The sequence below is a fragment of the Antechinus flavipes genome, chromosome 4 (genome assembly GCF_016432865.1).
Source record: "Antechinus flavipes isolate AdamAnt ecotype Samford, QLD, Australia chromosome 4, AdamAnt_v2, whole genome shotgun sequence".
NCBI lineage: Eukaryota > Metazoa > Chordata > Mammalia > Dasyuromorphia > Dasyuridae > Antechinus > Antechinus flavipes.
This window is the reverse complement of record NC_067401.1, coordinates 424109472-424130156: the sequence shown is the minus strand read 5'-3', so window position 1 is coordinate 424130156 and position 20685 is coordinate 424109472. Positions and strand designations below refer to the sequence as shown.

Here is a 20685-nt window from a genome sequence, read left to right as displayed (position 1 = left end):
AAATAAACTGACAAAGGCAAAGCATCCAGCCAAGATTGTGGTGTTTTATGGCAACATTGCATGGAAGCCTAATTCCAAGACATGTAACAACAATAGCATATATATAACAACTAAGTGTTTGGACTATGTTAATTTGTATTACTGTTGCTCTGTTAAAATAAAATTTCTGAGCAAATATCTTGAAACCAATCAATGAATCAGCCCACAAGAGATTAATTGCTTAAGTTGTGTCAGACACTGTATTAAATGCTAGAGAAAAAAAAAAAAAACAAGCAAAAACTTTCCTACCTGCAGGGAACTTACAGTCTGCTGAGAAAGCTAAAATATTTCCATAGTGCTACAGATAGAGGTTATAAGAGATAGAATTAAAGGAAAAGACATTCTCAGTTAAAAAAACAGAAAAAGTTCTCCTGTTAAGAAGTGATCCTTGAGTTGAGTTCAAAAGAAAACCATAGATTTTTATAAGTGAAGATGAAGGAAGGCAGGAGAACATTCTAGACATAAAGGCCTGGCAATGCAAAGGTAATTGACTGGAAGAAGATGTGTAATAATGAGTAAGGAACAGATAGCAAGCCAGTGTTGCTGGACAATAGACTTAGAGGAAAATAATGAGACCAAAAAGATAGAAAAAGGTCAGATTTTAAACAGATTTAAATACCAAAAATTAAAGATTACATTTAATCCTTAGAGTAATAGAAAGCCATTGAAGTTTAATGACTAGAAGGATAGTATAATCAGATCCATATTTTTTAATCATTTTGGAAGTTGAGTAGAAGATATATTGGAATGAGAAGAGACTTGAGACAGGGAGATCTGAATTATGGTGACAGCTTGTAAATGGAAAAAAGGGAATATATGTAAAAGAAGTGGATGAGAATTAGGAGTCAAGACAGACAGTAAGATTGCAAATTTGTATGCCTTGACAGAAAGAAGGAGGCTCTGAAGTGGGGAACATGTATTTGGTAATATTTGGGAGTATGGAATTGGATCTCAGGAGAGAAAATAGGGCCAATTGTATAGATTTGAGAATCATCTACATGACAATAATTGAACTTCTAGGAGTCAATGAAATACCCATAATAAGTGAAAGAAGCATGGATGAAGATATAGCAAAAAAAAAAAAAAAAAAAAAAGACTATGAAAGTATGGTTTAAGAAAAAAAAGGTAGGAGAAAAACCAATGGAGTGGAATCACCAAGACAGCTAGAGAAGAAAGGATATTCAGGAGGAAAATGGTCAGTAGTATTAAATGCTGTAGAAAGAGTCATAAGGATGAGCAAAGAGAAAAGTCTTTAGATTTGACAATTAGGAGATCATTTATAATTTGAGGGAGAGCAGTTTCAGTTGAATTATGAGATCAGAAACCAGAGAATTTAGAACTGATTAAAGAGAGGTGAGAGCATGGAAGATACAGAGATGGCTTCTTCAAATTTAGAGAAGGGAAGAAAACATATGAGAATTTTTTAAGGATGGAGGAGACTTGGATATGTTTGTCAACAGCAGGGAAGGAATCAGTGGAATCAGTAACTAGGGGGAGATGAAAGAGACAGAAACAGAGAAAAAGATAGAGATAGAGACAGACAGAGAAGCAGAAAGGAGGAAAAAGAGAAGGGGGAGGAAGAGGAAATAGGGAGGAAGAGAGAGAATGATAATGGGGACAGTGTGCTGGGAAAAAATGGAGGGAATGGGATCAAAGGTTTACCTGAAAAAGTAAAAAAGACCTGAACCATTGTGGGGGAACTAGGTAAAGAGTTCAGAATATTCTGAGAATCCCAGTAAGAACCTTAAGAATAGTAAAACACGAACCATGCCACCAACAAAGAAAATAAAGCCATTCAATTAAATGATCATCTCAGCAGAAAAGCCTCCTGTGCTCCTTTCTAAAACTCTAGAAACAAACGAATCCTGAGGAAATGGTCTCCTGTGTAACTGTATAATGTGAAAAATCATAGAATATCTTTCTATTTTTGTGGAACTTTTACCATTAGTCCAGTTAAAGCAAGCGAAACATGTTTTAGAAAGGAACAAGTTATAGTCATTGACAGAAAAGGCTTAGGTGTGGAAAAGAAAAATCTATTGAACCTGTTTAAACTTCTCAGATTCCTTGATTGTCCCATTCTTATACTCAAGTATAATTATTTTACTTTACACCTTTAATTTAATTTTGATTCTACCTTCCAGGAAAGTGGGAGAGAGAACCTTACAACATAAAATTAAATAACAGAACTGTGCCTTTTAGTTGGGTGTTCATGCTATAGATATAAACATTTTCAAGAATTTGCTAAAGTACTCAGGACCCTAGAAAAAGAGGTTCCCTAGCCCTGCCAGGCCCTAGCTCGAAGGATTAGAGTTTCATTTGGGGCAATGAGGAAAAGGCAAACGAGATGAGAATAGAGAGTATTTTCCAAAATATTAGTTCAAGAACTAAAATGTTAATTAAGGTCATGGATATATATTATGTTTACATGTTTACACACATACACAATTTGAAAAGTTGCAAAGGTTTGATTTTCTTTCTCTTAAATTGTATTTAAGAGATTCTAGTAAAATATCAACTTTTTTGAAGGACTGGTGGCCACAGTCATGAAAAATGTCTGATTTGTGCTTTTTAGAATTTCACTATGTACCAAAACACAGTATGGGATCTGGGAACATATGTTCCTATGGACACCTGCAAACTTATCCCCATGTGAATGTGTTTGTAGAGGGGAAATGGAGCATTCCTACAACCCAACTCATCATATTTCCTCCTCAAACTGGCTTCCCCTTCTGGCTTCCTTATTATTCTCAATGGTATCATCATTTTCCTACTCATCCAAGCTCAACAACCTTAAAGTCACTCTTCACTCTTTCTTCATTCTTGTCCCTCACATTCAGTCAGTCACTAAGTTCTGTTTAAACCTCCTTTATAGTTTTACTCATATCTATCCTTTCCTTTCTATTTCCATAGCTATCACCCTAGCCCAGGTCTTTATTGCCTCATTCCTGGACTATATCAATAGGCTCCTAAATGATCTTCCTTCCTTCACTCTTGATATATTCTGTATGCAATCAACAAATTAATCTTTTTTAAAATATCACTTTCATCATGTCACTCCACTGCTCAGAAAATCTTTGATATCCCCTTAAAGGATAATGTCCAAATAAAGCATTCAAGCCCTTCACTTAACAGCTCATTCTAATTTTCCACTACTCTCCCCAATTCTAGCCTAATTAGTAAATTCTCATTTTTCACTAAACATTCATCTACCTCCCCTCTTTTCTTAGTCATTTTTCCATCCTTTAAACTCCATAACCTTATTTTAAAAATTATCTTACCAGGTTCTGTAACAGGTAGGTGGTGCAGTGGATAGAGTGCTGGACTTGGAGTTGGGAAAACGTGAGTTCAAATCCAGCCTCAGAGACTTACTAACTGTGTGATTCTGGATAAGTGACTTAATTCTGTTTGCCTTTATTTTTTTAATTATAAAATAGAAATAATCACATCTACTTCATAGATTTGTAAAAAGAATCAGAGTATTTGTAAAAGTGTTTATATGGCATATAGTAGGTGCTATATAAATTCTGTTGTTCATGATCATTCTGTTTTTGAAAGAGCAAATGAAATTTTACCCATTAGGTCTTCCTACCATTAGGTCTTCCCTATCTAAGTGGAAGTGATCACTACCTAAGGACAGTAATCCCTCTTGTAGCCTCCCTATTTTGACCATACCACTCCACAAAATCCAGGTATCCTTGGTCCTTATTCATTATTGGTTCAGTTTTTAGTATCTTGGTAGTCAATCCTAATCAGCATTCTTTTTTAAAAATAAAAAAACCATTAGAAGTTAGAAACTGAATCGGTTTAATTTTGTTGATAAGACATATAGAATATAGTCACACATAGCTCGGACAAATATTTTCAATTGATGCTAATTCCAGGACAGGTAACCGTGTAAGAGTAACTAGATGATATTACAGTACTTTTTTGTAAATATCTAGGAAAAGTTTCTTGGTTAAAATATTGTTTTTTGCCTTAAGTTATGCAACAGTGCTGCAAAAAGCATTGTAGGGTTGCTTTACTAACAACAGGCACTATTAGAGTGATGGCAAATTTTTGGCTTTTTATAAATTTACTCAAGATTATTTCTTACTGTCACCAAGCATCAGAAAGAATTAAAACTTTTACTGGAATCAGTATTAAAGATAAAACTGGGAAATAAAGAAAGCAAAGATAAACATGCTGTCCTGGAGTAGACATTAGTGGATTTTGTCCACTGGCCCTCAGTGTCTCTACAGTGTTTGGACTGTATACTCACTCATTTTCTTTTGTCTTCCTGTGGCAATATGACAGGTCAAAGACTTCATAAACTCAGAGCTCTTAGCACAGTTATATTCCTCAGAGGACCAAAACACTTTGATGGAAGAGTCAGCTGAGCAGGCTCAGCGCCGTGATGAGATGCTTCGAATGTACCAAGCCCTTAAGGAAGCCCTCGTAATTATTGGTGATATCAATAGTGCCACTGTGTCTACTCCTGCACCTCCTCCTGTGGATGACTCCTGGCTCCAGCACTCTCGTAGGTAAGTAAGTCTTTGTTTTCCCTAAATTCTTGAGTATCTGAAGCCTAGCTTATTTTTAAACACCGACCATTGAAATGTCCCTTGTATTTGTTGTTTCCCAAGAAACTAATGTGCTGTTCTTGTTGTTAAAAGCACTCTATTTTAGCAAAGCACCAGTTAAATTTTAACTTATCTTTGTGGGCTAAATAAAGCAAAGTCTATGCTTCAATTTCAGTGGTCAATGTTTCCCATTTCTTTTTGTTTATTCCTTAATATTTTAGTAGACTTGGTTTGGAGCAACTTTGCCAGACTTTAAAAAGATATTTTATTTATGTCTTTTGTTTTTATGTATTACCATTTACTATATTTATAGAGAGCCATAAGGTTTGCAAAGCATTTTATGTCTATTATATCCTTTGTTCCTCCACTACACAGTGAAACAAGTGCTTTTGTTGTCCTTTTTGACAAGTGAAGAAACTGAGATTTAAAGATGTCAAATGACTTGTTCGCAATCATGCAACTAGTTTCAGGGACATGATTCAAATTCATGTCTTCCTAACTCCTGGTCCAGCACTCTATACACTATATCCCCTTTCACATCACGTAATTTCCAGATATTATATCATCTCTCCGAAGAAAAGAGAGAGATGTATTTCTTGGTCCCTGTTGTGAAACTAAGATTGGAAATTATAATTTATCAGCATTCAGTTTTATTCTCCTATTCTTTTCATTTTCATTGTAGCTACATCTTTTTTTTCAGGATTCTTCATACTTCATTCTGCATTAGTTCATTTAAGCCTTCCCATGCTTCTCTAAATTGTTTACATTTATTTTTTCTTATGTTTCCATTATATTAATATACCACTATCTAATCAGTCTGTAATCCACATTGTTTTTACTTTTTGCTATCACAAAACTCAGAATTGCAATATTTCTAAAGAATTCCAATATATACCTTATTTCATACTGAAATAGAATGAAACCCAATACAAATTTCGAAATAGATATATTCCTTCTACTATTAAATGAATTACAGCATAATTTGGTGCATCAATCATATTTTTAATGATAGATGTGTTTATAGTAAGGAAAACTTAAAGTTCACAACACCAATAAAACGATTATTAATAATTAACAATAATCATTATATCCCTAAATGTAAAGATAAGAATAGATTAGCAACTTTTCTTAATTTCCTCTGTTCTTCTTGGCAGATCCAATCAATCATCAATCAATAGGCCAAAAAAATTTCTTAAATATTTACTGCTTTACTAGTACTTAAAATTATAAGCTCTGTATAAATAAAAAAAAAGAAAGAAATGCTTCTCTTACTATCAACACATGTATATTCTAATTAGAGATTCAACATGTAAATAAAGAAGTACATTTAAAATACATATAGAGTAAACAGAAGGTAGAGTAAAGGAAAAATCACTAGCAACTGAGGAATGAGGAAAGTATCTCCAGAAGGAAGTGACACCTGAGTTTCAAGGAAAGCCAGGATACTAAGAGGTGCAGGTGAGGAGGTAGTGCATTTCAGGCTTAAGAAAGAAGTCAAAGAAAAATCACGGTGATGGAAGATGGAGCATTGTGTATGAGAAACACCAAGGAGGCCAATATAGCTGACTTGTAGAGTATGTGAGGTGGAAAAATGAGGAAAAAGAGAAATGAAAATGTGGGGTTTTAAATGGTTAGTTAAGAAGATTGTGTCAGAAAGAAGATTTAGATTTCTGGATGATGACTGGGAATATATCAGTGATAAACTCTTGGCCAGGGATTGAGTCATTGCAGGTAAATAATAATCATCATGATGATCATAATTTTCCTGGAGTCTTGTTAATCTAATCAAAAAGACTTTAAATTGAAAGGGAAGGTGAAAAGAAACCTTGCCTACATCTATACCAAACTAGAAATTATAAAGTAGCTTCACTGCAACAAAAAATTTAGTAAAGATACCCAGAAATTATGGGAGATAAAAGCAAAGCAGTGATTCAGTCGGGAAACCAATCAGTTAATGCTAATCCATCAAGTATTTCCAGATGCCAGACGCTATACTAAGAGCAAGAACAAGCCCTGCCCTCAAGGAGTTCATACTTAATCATGTAATATGTGGTATGTTATCTTTTTCATGCAGGAGATAAGACTCCTGGATGAGATGATAAATTCATTGAAGACAGGAAGCACTTATTCTAATGGGTGAAATCATAAATAAATACCTATGTAATATGTGAGCTATACTACATGGAAGATGGTCTCAGAAAGAAGGCATTATCACATAGAGGAGAGGATATAGGGGAAAAAAGAAAGTTTTTCCTCCCTCAAAAATAAAATTTGAGTTGTCTTGAAAGAAGCCAGGAAGCTGAGTCAAGGCACCAACCATTTATTAAATACCTATTATATGCCAGGTATTGTGCTGAAGAGCTTAAATAAAGGAAAGTGAGGAGGAAGAGCTTTTCAGGCCTGGAAGACTGCCAGTGAAAAAACATGGAGTAATAAATACACAAATATGTAGCTATAATAAGCAAGATGAAATAGATATCCTAAGGCTAATGTACAGCTAAGATTATAAGAAAGATGAAGTAAATAGTCTAAGGCAAGGAGCAAATTTGATTGTGTAGTATCACAAAAAATTTGTGGGATGAAACCCAGGCCTGTAATAGTGAGGGTTTACAAGTTTGGGAAAGTATAAAATGGCATTATATATGAAGAAGAAATACTCATGAGGGGGCATCAAAGAATAAATAGGGAAGCATGATAAAGAAGACCTGGTTGAAGAGCAGCAAAGGTAAAAACAGAAGTGATATTGTTATCCCAAAATACTGGAGATACCTGAACAAGAAAGAACAAATACATGAAACTGCCATTTCACAGTTGGCAGACATGATATAGAGGTGAGAGGGGACTTCAAACATCCAGATTATTTGCTGAAGTTCTCTCTCCACCTGAAACAAAGCAACTATGAATTTTATAACTTGCCTTAAGAATGATTTCACCACTCTCTATCCAGAATAATGCACCCAATTCTTTCAACTGATCCTCATATAATATAGATTCAAGGCTCTTCACCTCCCTGAGTTTTCTCCATTAAATGTCACTTAATTTATCAATATCCTTTTTAAAATAATGGTGCCTAGAATTGAAAGAAAACCCATTCAATAAATAAACATTTACTAAGGACCTACTATGTACTAGCACTGAGGATACAAAAAAAGAGAAGGCAAAAATTAGTCCATCCCCAATTGGCTTTACAATTTCATGGAAATTTCATACAAACAAATATATACAAAACAATCTACATACAGAATAACAGAGAACGGGCACTACAATTAAGAGGGGTTATGGAAGGCTTCCTACAGAAGATAAGATTTTAATTGAAACTTAAAGGAAACCAGAGAGGTCAGTTGAAGTGGAGAAAGGAAAGTGCTCTAGGCATGAGAGACAGCCAGAGAAAATGTCTGGAGCCAAGAAATGAAGGGTCTTGTTCATGGAACAACCAAGAGAGACAAGCATCAACAGACAAAAGAGTACTTGGTAGGAAATAAGGTGTGAGAAGATTGGAAAGGTAAGAGGGATCTGGGTTATGAGGGATTTTAAATGTGAAATAGAGCATTTTGTATTTTATTCTGCAAAGATGTTTCTAAGGTGAAATTGACAAGCATTGGTAATGGACTGGATAGGGAAGGGAACTGAGAGAATGAAGAATCGAGGATGACTCCTAGATTATAAACCGGGGGACTGGGAGGATGCTGTTACCCTCTGGCATTAAGGAAGGGAGTAGGGAGAGAGATTTTAAAAGAGAAAGGTTAAGAAGGAAGTTTTATTTTGATCATACTGAATTTAAGATGTCTACTGGATATACAAAATGTGATGAGTGAAAAAGCAGTTGGAGATGTGAAACTGGAGGTCAGAAAAGCTCCAGATATGGTATGATAATGACAATATGAGTCAGCTATCACTTCCCTCTTCCTATGAGCCATACCTCTCCTAATACAGTCCAAGATTGTTTGGCTCTCACACCATAATGCTGACCCATATGGAGTATGCAGTCTATTAAAATGCTCGGAGTATTTTCAGAACAAGTAAACTCCTCTCATGTTGTACTTGGGAGTCTAATTTTTGTACCCAGGTAGAAGACTCTACATTTGTCCCTATTGAATTTCACATTATTTGATACAGCCCAATACTATCGACTGCCAAAATGCTTTTCGAGCCTAAATCTGCCACCCAATATGCCAGCTATCCCTCTTAACTTTGTGTTAGATGCCGTTTTGTGCCTGGTAATGGGACTTATAAAAATATAAGCCACACAGGAGCACAGCTATCTGGGATCTTCCTCTGAAGACATACTTTGACAAAGAATCATTAACAACCAGTTCTGAATCAATCTGATTGGAATATAATCTATCCCATATCTCTCCATTTTATCCATGGAAATAGGATGAGATTCTTTTTCCAAAACTTTACTAAAATCTAGATGAGTTATAGGCACTGTGGTCCCCTCATCTCCTAGCTTAGTAATCCTATCAAAACAAATGAAATTAAATATTTTTGGCATAATCCATTCTTGAGAAAACCAAAGCTGGTCTTTTGTAAGCACTACATCATTATCCAATTATTCACTCACCTTTCCTGCTGTGCTTTATTCTAGGATTCTTCCCAGAATTAAAGTTAAGCTTAAAGATCTATGGTATACTTATTATTTCCTCCACCCCTCCCCTCTTTTTAAAAATTAGATCATGTGCCCTTATTCCATTTCATGATATCTCAATCACATTGGTCAGACTTTCAGGACTTGGAGATACCAAGTTCAATTGAGATGTGGGACTTGAATTCATCAAAGGCAACTGTCTGTTCTTTGGCTATTTCCACATCTGATTTGGGTATCAGCTTCCTCATAGTCATTTTGGTTTTCTAATCTATCAGACAAAGGTTCTCCTCCTTGGAGAGAAAAGAGAAGTAAAATAAAAATTCTTCTCTTTCATGTCAATCACTCTTAAGCCATCCACTCTAAGAACAATCTCATCCCCACTTTAAGCATCTTTCTTCTGGCATGACTAGTGTTAGTAGTAGGTGCTTGTTGCCAGGTGGCAACAGGTGCATTTTTGGAGTGAAAAGCACCAGAAAATAATGAAGTGTCACTCTGGTTCTTCTTCCCACTTTTGAAAAGAAGTCAAGACATTTGTTCCAGATCATAACTTTCAGCTCCCATTAGGAAGTTCAGGACTCTTGATCTGTTTCTCTATATCTTTCTTCATAGCTGATACCAGAACTTCACTGAGATGCTTGTGCTCTCAGTTACATGAACCCAGCTCACCAATGACTTCATCAGGCTAGGAGAGCTTTACATGATTTGTTTATCTCTGCAATTGTTTTTTAAAATAAAAACCATAAAATTCTCTCCCAGTTTTCTTATCCCCCAGCTAGGGAAAAAACTAATGTTTTTAATAGAGGCTTAAACCTTTGACCACCTCAGTCCTATGTATAGTTACTGATGTTCTTCATTACAGTCCCCCTCCCCACTACCATATGCAGCTCATTAAAAGATATGAGTCACATATCACCTATGACTGGTGTAATTTATATGTGACAAAATCAGGAAATAAAAGCAGCTTAAAGAAATAGGGGAAATGATGCAAAAAGTGCCTGTCACACATAGACCCCGGGAAGGGAATTAAACTTCACTTCTCTTTCACTGATCCCAAAAAGAGACCACCATCAGTCACATCAGCCCCATTCTGGCTATTCCCATTAAATTTTATTGTTCTAGAAAGCAGAGAGTAAGTCAGTCTCTTTCTCTCTCTCTCTCTCTCTCTCTCTCTCTCTCTCTCTCTCTCTCTCTCTCTCTCTCTCTCTCTCTCAATCTCTCTCTCTCTTCTCTCTTTCTCTCTCTCTCTCTCTCACTCCCCCAACATTATATAACTTGTGTCAACCACTTTGATGTTTGCCAAAATCAGGTGTCCCCCTTTCTTCCATAATCCAGCTTAAAACTGTCTACATGGCAGTATTTAGGGTTTATATGTCACTATGTTTATAATACTTTAGTCTTGGTTCCTCCTAGAGCAGGAAAACTATGCTATCCATACTGAACTACAATTCCCAGAATTCACTGTTAACTTCCAGAAATTGGTTACAAATAAAAACAAAAACAACCTTTTGTTGTTCCTGGCTTCATTAACTTCATTCATTAGCTTCAAGTCATTCTGAGCGTTTGAATTCTTAGTAGCACTTTATAAGACAGTGCCGTGCTCTTATATTCATCTTCTTTGTTTTCACTGGCTACATTTTTTTAAAATATCAGCTGTTTCATAAATTCCCTGAGCATGCACACATTTAGATGCCATTTAGCTCCATTTTAACTTAATTGGAATCATTCTCTTTGTTTCTTTGAAACTTAACTCATGAGTATTTCCTATCTCTTCTGGTCTGACTTCCTCTTGAACATTTTATTGCATAAGTCTCTAACAATCTTTCCTCTAAAACCTCTGAAGTAAGTTATCACAAAGCCTATAGTGCATGTCAGATTAAGCCTGAATTTGCTCTTCTCTTATTGGCAAACAAATGCTAAGTGGTCATTTCCCTGCAGAGTTCCCATTAGCTCAACCATAGCAACCAATAATACACCCTTCTCCCTGTCAGTGAAATTTAGATCCAAATTAGAATTCCCCCTTGTTGGTTCCTCCACTTGAGGAAGGGTAAAATTACTGATACCAGTCAAAAAGTCATTGTTCCCTCTGTTTGTGGCTGATGGGAGAAGGAGGAAGAAGAGGAATGGAAAAAGAGAAGTAGGGGAAAAAGAGGGGAAAGAGAAAGAGGAGAAGGAGGAGGAAGAGGAAAGGGAGGTAGGGATGAAAGAGACAGAGAACATACTTCAGCAATCTGAATAATCAAAATCTCCTATTTCCTATAACAAAATATCATGTATATCATGTCTCTGTGTTAGATGATCACTTCTTTTATTGTTCAGATATGGTTTTGTATGTAGCCTTTGAGATCACATCCAACTCTGAAATGTAATATTAGGTCTTAGAGATGGCCCCATTTGTCTAACCTAAAATTCTGAGGTCCCCTAGTCATTAAATTATCTTAGGTGCCTCCTATGAAAAGAAAGCTTGATTATTTTTCCTCCTTATATTTCCCAAATCACACATATATTTTTTGGTGGAGAACATAGCAATAATAGGAATTGTCTTATTTTTCTCATTAAAGGCCTTTTCTTAGTTGTCCATTGTATCCCTAAAATTGTAAAGCATAAGAATCTAGAAATTTCTTGCCAGCTAAATTTTAACAAATAACCAACAAAAATGAACTTTAAATAAAATTGAAAGTGTAGAATTTATTATACTTCTTCAGAACCATTGATATCCTTCATTCCTTAGGCTCATATTATTGAGCATGACTGCTAATTTAATAAATTGTAAATTAACAAATAATGTCCTCAGAGTAATTTGTTTTCTCCAAAGTGTTTTAGTCTTTAATAGTCATAATAATAGCTAATTTTTTTTTTTCCTGAGGCAATTGGGGTTAAGTGATTTGCCCAGAGTCACACAGCTAGAAAATGTTAAGTGTCTGAGGCTACATTTTGAACTCAGGTCCTCCTGACTTCAAGGCTGGTGCTCTATCCACTGCACCACCAACTGCCCCAAGAGCTAGTATTTATACATGGTATGAGCATTTAACATATATTACCTATTTGGTCCTCACTACAATTTTGTGAGAGAAATGGAATTATTATTACCATTCCACAAATGAAGAAACTAAATCTGAGTTTGGTAAATTACCCAGGATTATACATAAATGTATGAGGCAGGATTATACATAAATGTATTTCTTCCTAGTATTCTAATCATTAATTGATTCTGCTATTATACTGAGATAGAAAGAACATAATTTCTGAAAATACAAATTACTTAGGAAAGAATTCACTATTTAATAAGAATTGCTAAGAAAACTTGAAAGCAGTCTGGCAGAAATTAGTCTTAGACCAACATCTAACACCATACCTCATAATAATTTTAAAATAAATATGTGGTTTGAATATTAAAGATGATATCATTAAAACAATTTAGAAGTGAAATAGACAAAAAGTACAGTATGTACAGAAAGTATGAAACATATAAGACCAAACACCTTTCCCTCATATTCAGAGTAAATGTGTATGATTTTCAAAAGAATTGCAAACTACCAAAAATAAAACATATGAGGGAATGCATATTTATTACAAGAAAAAGGCAAACAAAAACAACTGCATGCCCTGCAAACTGGTGACGATTACAAAAACACAAGCTCAATATGGGAGGCATTGTGGAAAGATAGGCATTGTTGGTGGAATTGTGAATAAGTACCTTCATTTTGAGAAAAAAAAATTCCGTCCATGCAGATAAAGTGACTAAAATGTCCATATACATTGAGAAAAAGTCTCTATATAGCAGCACTTCTAATGATTACAAACAATTGGTAGCAAAGCAGATATCCATCAACTGAAGAATGTATAAACAAATTATGACACACAAGTTTATAGAATACTAAGTGTTGTAAGAAATGCTGAATAGAATAAATACAAAGAAGCATGGAAAAAATTTATATAAAGTGGCACAAAATCTAAATAGACCCAAGAAAACAATATACACAAAAGACTACAAACCATGTAAATGTAAGGAACAACCACCACAAAACAACTAATGATGAATATTGAAAAATTACAAAGTAGCATAGCCCTTCAAAAGAAATGGAAGATACTTCCTAACACTCTGCTGTTGTCAGTCAATAAATATTTTTAAGAACTGTGTGTCAAACACCATGCTAAATGCTAAGGATACAAAGAAAGATAGATTTTTGATAGTTTTTTTGCTCTCAATAGCATAGATAGTTTTTGCTCTCAAAGGAATAAGCAGAGAAAATGACTGGCATGAGAACCTCATCTGAGGAAAAATCAAAGAAGAGAACCTGTTACTGGAAGGAAGAGGACCTGAGGGAAAAGTGTAAGATGTAAAAAATTTAGAATGGGGTGGGGGAAGAGGGTTGGGGGGAAGCTCAGCTATGAAGGACTTTGAATGCCAAAGAGAAGGCTTCATATTTGAAGCTGAAGAGTGAAAGAGGTTTACACAGTAGCTGAGCAAAGGATAGACAACAATGGAAAGAGCCTTGTGGCAGGCAGACCTACCAGCAACTCTTAGAATAGTCCAAGGGTGAGATGATGAGGACCTTCATCAAGTTGGTGGCAATGGCAGAGGAGCAGAGATAGTGTATTAGAGAGATGTTACAAATATAAATTCAATACACCTTGGCAACAGATGGGTAAATTGAAGATGGCGATTAGATTGGGAGCCGAGTTAGTATACTGAATTTAGTGCCAATTTTTATTCTATGCATTGATCAATTTTGTTTATATACTTTCTCCTCTTTTTCTTTTTAAAAAATATTCATTATATGGGATGACTGTCTGTCTGGGAAGGATAGGAGAAAGATATATTGCTAAATTTAGGTGAAGTTCAAACAAAATGTTAGCCATAAAAGTTAATTTGTAAAAGAAATATGAATAAAGATAATATAAGTAGCACAAATGTGGTAGCATCTAGTTACCTTAATAATCTTCAACAAATAAAAAGATATGAAAAAAGAGAAAAAATCTAATGTAGTCAGAAAGCAGGAATATGTAAGCTATTTGTCTTTTGTGCCTCAGATCACCCCCTCCAAGCCCTACGAACCAAAGGAGACCAACACTAAATGCTCCTCCAACCAGACCCACATCAGGCCGAGGACCTGCTCCAGCAATTCCATCCCCAGGCCCCCAGTCTGGGGCTCCACCAGTACCATTCCGTCCAGGACCTTTACCTCCTTTTCCTAGTAATAGTGATGCATTTGGAGCACCTCCACAAGTTCCATCCCGGCCAACACGGGCTCCTCCCAGTGTCCCAAGGTAAGAAACTGTTTATTGGAAAGGAGGCTGTTTAGTTCTCTTCTCCTAGAGTGACAGACATGGTTTATTTGAAAAAGAAAATTGCAAACATTTTCCTGTTTTTGTATGCAATTTTCATACTCCAGGGTAAACAAGTAGGTAAATAATCATAGCAGATCCACAGAGATAAATGAGGGGGCCTGCTATGTGAGTTAAAATTCATTGTGGAATCTTCAACAATTTAAAATACCTTACCTACAAACAAACAGAATTTAAAGAAAACCTGGTCCACCTGAATGACACTGTGGCAGCCACTCATCATGGGAATACAACTGAACAATATGAGAAAGAAGAGCAGAGGTTGAAGTTTTGTGGGCTATGTTAACCTTTTTTATGTGGAGAGTAGTAGTAGTATGTGCAATAATCTTACTTCAATTTCTAGATAAATTCCAAAATGTATCTTTTTGGCGCATTCAAATAATTTCTGAAGTATAATTTTTTTCAAAATCAAAATAATGTCTTATCCCAAGCTGCATTTAATTTGTAAGAATAAGAATATTTCAAAATTGTAATGAAATCTTTATTGTTGAAAATTTTACCACAAGCATATTTGATAAGAATAATCAGTAATTTCATGTAAGAAACAGATCATCTTATACTCAAATGTTGTAACAAGTTACAAACATGTTTACATATTGTTAAGTTCAAAACGTCATAATACCTTAATTTTAGAGCAGTCCTGGAGTCAGGAGGGTCTGGCATTGGAACAGCGACTAGCTGTATGACCCTGGGCAAGTCATGTAAGCCTGTTTGCCTCAGTTCCTTCTCTGTAAAAGAAGTGAAAAGTCCCAAATGAAGTCACACATGAAGAGTTAGACGTGAGTGAAACAATGCAACCTTAATTTGGCATATTTCAAGGCATAAACAGCCAAAGTTTGCCTCGTCTTGGATTTTAGAAATAAAAATAATATAGGTAGCACAAATGGGCTAGGCATTAAGTGCTACTCTAAAAATATTATTCAACTAAAATTTTCCTCAACTTTCTGAAAGAAACACATCTAAATGTGTAGTAGAAAGAGAAAAGACTTGAGTTTAAATGTGCCAGTCCACCTGTCAGCATTGAGCCATTTTACCTCCCTCTTAGAAAAGATTCTTCCACTGTCTTTTTCCCTTCAACATGGAAATGGGGGAGCAGAGAGAATAATGGGCTTAATTCAAGGATCTCTAACAATTAGAACTAACGTGACAAGACAGCCACATGCACCGCACACTGAGTGTTCTTTCTTCCCAGAATGCTGTATTAATGCAATAATGTAATTAATACTTCCCAGGCCCCTCCAGGTTTGGCCTACCCACTTCGGGTTCAGCTGAAATGTTCTTCTGGCATGAGAACTTCAGCAAAAATATGCAAAAGAATTTCCCTTGAATATAAAAAATGAGGTTTCAGAACTAATCCTCACAGGAACACACTAGCAATGCGCAGTCTACAAAGTTGTTGGTTTTGGAGAACTTCGGATGGTTAGGGGGAAAAATGGCTGCCATTGTGCCATTGGGGGATGAAGGAAGTTCAGAGAAGGGTGGGAGAGCAGCCCCACCCAGGAGAAGGCAGTCCAGAATTCTGTCTGTGTCACTCTAAGAAGGAACTATAGCAACCTAGGATTGCCTGGCCTTGGTATTGAACTTGCCTGTCTTGCCTGTCTTGCATGATTGCTTTATTTCTTGGTTGCAGATAAGATGGCTTGCCAAAAGCATGTCTGAACATAATCCTTTGAATCCTAAACTGACTCCTTAAACTGGGTGGAACCACTCATGGCATTTCCTACCTCACAGAAAAAGCTGCAGTAGCCCATTATTTTTTCGCTGTGCTTGCTGGTGGGGAAAGGAATGGCTGGTAAAGGGGGCTAATGAGTTTAAAAGGCCCTCACTGGAGAGTCACAGAAGACTTAAAAGTTGTCATAAGAGAATATTCTAGAATGGCCTCAAGATAGATCCATAGTAATTTTATCTTAAGTTGTAGATAAATTCTTATTTTGCCCCCAACAAAGCGGTTTCATTAGTCAACCAGAAGACATAATTAGCCCAAAACAAAGATTTTTGATGAAATATCATTGTCAGAAAAGAATCAAAAGATTGTTTTCCCATAAACCAGGAGATATTCTCCATTCTTTTTAAAAATAATTTATTTTTAGCATTCATTTAAAAAAATTTTTAGTAGTTCTAGATAACTTCATTAGAGAATTCAACCCTAAAACAGAAATATAGTTGAAGCAAAAAAGTACATGTTTTTTTTTGCTGAGGCTTCAAATTTACTTTCCAGCTCAATAAGTAAATATGAAAAGCCCTGTGAGGAGGCGAGTCACCTGAAAGAAAGAATATTTCAGGATCCTTCTGCCCATTAAAAGTTTCACATTAGATGGAGTACTCTGATCACATAGCATCTGTTTTTAATAAAAAGCCAGAACAGGAATCCTTACAAATGCATGCCAGAAAGGGGATTTAAGATTTAAAAAAAAGAAAGAAAGAAGAGAAAAGAAAAAGAAAAAAAAAAGAAAAAAGTTAAGAAAGAAAAAAGTTGAAGGACATTCTTAAAACTTCACGTGTTTTATTTATTTATATATTCTCATTTTTTTTCTCATGGGTTTGCCACAATTTTCTCTACTTAAAGAGAGAAAGAAAAAAAAAAAAAAAAGACATATGAGCTACTCTCTATCACATCCAGGACAACAGCAAGCTTAGCTTTCTGAGAAAGACGTTTCATTTTTTCAAGTTCTTCACTTCACTGAAAGTCTTTTCTTCTATTCTATCTGAAACAGAAACTCCTAACGTGACAAGGCAGCATGAACACTGTCCTGCTGATTCCCTGCGGTCTTTAATATTGTTGCAAAAGCAATAACTGAACCTTTGGAAGGAGGGGATTCAGTGTGGGCTTCTGCTTACTTTTCTTCTGGATGATCCACCACTTCATTAGCAAGATATGACCTTGCCTTTTAAGAGAAAACATAATTTTATCAAATCTTACTCAGAATTAATCAAGCTATTGTAGTTTTAAAGAAACCATAAGTCTTCTGGGATTTTTTTCTTTTTCTTTTTAAAATTGCTTTCCATTTTGATATGCAGAAGAGGAAAGGAAAAGGAAAGGGAGTACTTTTTGGCTCGATTTTTCCTCTGCTTCTCAAGCTGTTTTGGTTTATGTACCCTGAATTTTTCTGTGAGGAAGCTGAAACCGTTGCATGATGTGTGCTTGCCTTAATTAATCCCACCTGAATAGGGGAGAGTCTATCCCAACAAAGCTTACGAATGTGGGTGCTGACTTAGTGAGTAAGTTGATTGTGCAGCGTCTATGATTTGTAAAACCTTTTCTGTTGCCAGGAGATCTGGGTTATCCCCTCCTCCCTCCCCTCAGCTCTCCTCCTCTGAAGAGAATAAAGCCAGCTGTAAACTTGCTCAGTGCAATGATCTTAAGCAGATATAACTGCCTCCATAGAATCCCATTGTGACCTTGTTCCCCTACTTAAAGATCAGAATTTTCATCAAACACTAACTTTAGTTCTCAAAGAGTTATTCTTGGTTACAGCTTCTTAAAATTAGTTTATTGGGAATCGCAGCTTTGCCATTAACAGAACAAATTAACTGAATCAGAGTGTGTTTTTCCTGGCAACAGCTGACTCTGGCATTCATTCACTGGCTTATACTCTGCTCCTCTCCCTTTTACTTGAACTAAAATGTTTTACAACAATCTGAATAGAAGAGTGGGGTATGATGGAGAGGGTCTCCATCCAAAGAGAGCACTTCTTCATTTACCTCATCACTCCCATCTCCATTTAGCCCACATTAAAATAACAGTAATAACTAGCCATCACTTCATAGAAGTTTCTCTAAGCATGACTAAATTGGGCTGTCTCAAAGTATCTCCTAGTCCAATTCATTCTAGTTTAACCACACATAGGACCACACAGGGTAGAACCTAATCACTACTGGTATCTAATCATTAAGGCTGATGACCAAATCATGTCCTGTATCTGATTTGTTCACACGACAGAACCACAGGCTCACATAGGATGGCCCTTTGGCCAACAATTAAGTTTTAGAGCTACCAAGTTTGAAGAGGAGACTTCATTAACCTAATTCATTTGGCATCCTTGGTAAGCAAGTCTTTATACAGTCCCATGGGTCAGTAAATTATTCTTTAATCAAGTAATCCCAGAGGAAATTTGATATAAATACTTCTGAAGAGACCATAATGTATTGATATTCTTTTCCCTACAGTAATGAATTCCAGTTGATTCTACCTATAGTTTGTTTTTCATATTATTTAAAAGTTGCTTTAGTATTAATTCAAGTGACATTTGATGATTTTAAATATCTCTTTTATGTAAGTTAACTATGGGTTTTAAAGATAGCTTATATGCAATTATTTTCACTTAGGGATAAGGTCTCCTTGTTTTGTTTTGTTTCATTTTCAGCCAGTCCCCCAAATTTTGAATAACGACACACCCTCGATTCTTATGAACATGCCATTGCATCCCTAACATCAAGGTTTGGTCCCATGGAGGATGAAGCTGCTGAACTTTAAAGTTGTAGGTTAAGGGTACATGGACAAAGTTGCTTCTGTGACTAGCCTGTGTTGATTTCTCCTAAATAGGTATATTGGAATCATTCTTATTCCTCAGCTGCCCTCCACAGTTATGCTTCTCTTAACAGTTTGTTGTAATCTGGACAAAAGATATATTCAGCTTGCAAATTCTGGTTTCAGCCAAGACTTTCTTAGCCACCCTCCCTTTAAAAAAAAAAAATCCAATAGTTCAGATGAATACCTTTTTTTTTTAATTTTTAGCCCAAGTTAAACTTAAAAGTAACTAATTAAAGACAAATATTGAGGTGAGTTTGCCAAAAACAAGATCAGGAACCCCATTTTGATTTGTTCCATTTCTAATATTTAATGAATCTTCACAAGATTATTATGTAACAGAATTTATGAGACCCTACTTGTTTAGTTGATAGTTTAGCATTAGCCACTATGATAATTTAGGATCCCATACAAATCAATTTGGTAGTTTCTTTTTTAGGCCTAGAGAACTTTCTCCTTTCCATAAATATCTCCAACCCTACCACAATTCAGAATAAGAGACTGCTTACTAGAGGCCTAGGAATAGAACTGCAAGTTTGGGGAAGATGAGAATTGGGAGCATAATGGGAGGAGACTATTTCCACAGTGTTTTTAAAGGACCTTGTTACATATTTTTTCAGAAACCAAATGTTGAGGATGAAGGGGAAAATAAGAGATGACAAAACTATGCATTTTACATGCATGAAAGCACAAGTCATGTAAATGCAGACAGGCAACTGCCAATATAACAATATGTCCTTGTTAACCCAGAGATAACTGGCATTGGGTTAACTAAACAGAATTGCTTCAGTGTTCCATGACAAGAAATAGCAAATAGTCTTTCATTGTTCTCTTTAGGGGCTCTGAATTGCTGGCTTCCACAAATGGAAGGAAAGGCTTTCCAGAGGTTTAGTATTCTTAGCCTTACCCTGGGTCTCACCTGATTGATAGAGGAAAACAGCCAAGGCAGAAATCTGGCACAGGAATCAGTGACCAGTAGAATATGCATAGTCAAAGATTTATTTTTTTCCCTCTGGCCAGTCAGCAGCAAATTGTCACCATTTGGAATCTGCTGAATGTTCCTATGTACAAGTGGATGTCAGCTTAAAAATAAATGGCTAGACTGTAAGCAAACGTGTACTATGATGGCCACGTCCTACAATGTGATTGCTATAGTTTTTTCTCTCTTACTGTTAGAAAAGAATAAATTTACTGTTAGGCGTTCTGTTTCAGCCAATTAAGAGTTAGCTATTATCCAATGAGTTTTTCCAAAACTTCGGCTTTTCATGGAGTACTAAATTGTAGCTTATGTTCCATTCAGGTACCAAGCTCCCAGAATGGGCAAAATGGTCCCCTTTTTTTTATGAGTTATAGCCTATTAGGAAAAATTAGAAGCAAAATGTAAATAATGCTTACCGCAGTTGTTTTGACCAATAACGACCAGGAAATTCAAAATGAAAGTTTAAATGCTGGATCCTTCCCTCAAAGCCTTATGTCTTTAGGTGTCTACCTCCAGCAATAAAAGGAAGGGGTTTAAAAAGCTGAGGGGTTGGTGACTTTTGTCTGCTTGTCACAATCTTATAGCTGTCTAAATGTAGAACTTTAAAATAGTTGACATGGAAAGCCTTTGGCTTGTTCATGTCTAC

At 35.7% G+C, this 20685-nt stretch overlaps 1 protein-coding gene across 3 annotated transcripts in view; it reads left to right on the top strand.

The window, feature by feature from the left end:
* Positions 1-20685, top strand: part of DNM3 (dynamin 3) — a 581691-nt gene that overhangs the window by 533910 nt on the left and 27096 nt on the right. For all 3 annotated transcript variants that reach the window (XM_051998949.1, XM_051998948.1, XM_051998947.1), the window contains 2 exons: positions 4333-4559; positions 14218-14454. In XM_051998949.1, coding sequence (XP_051854909.1) covers positions 4333-4559; positions 14218-14454 — 464 coding nt within the window. The remainder of the gene's footprint in view (positions 1-4332; positions 4560-14217; positions 14455-20685) is intronic.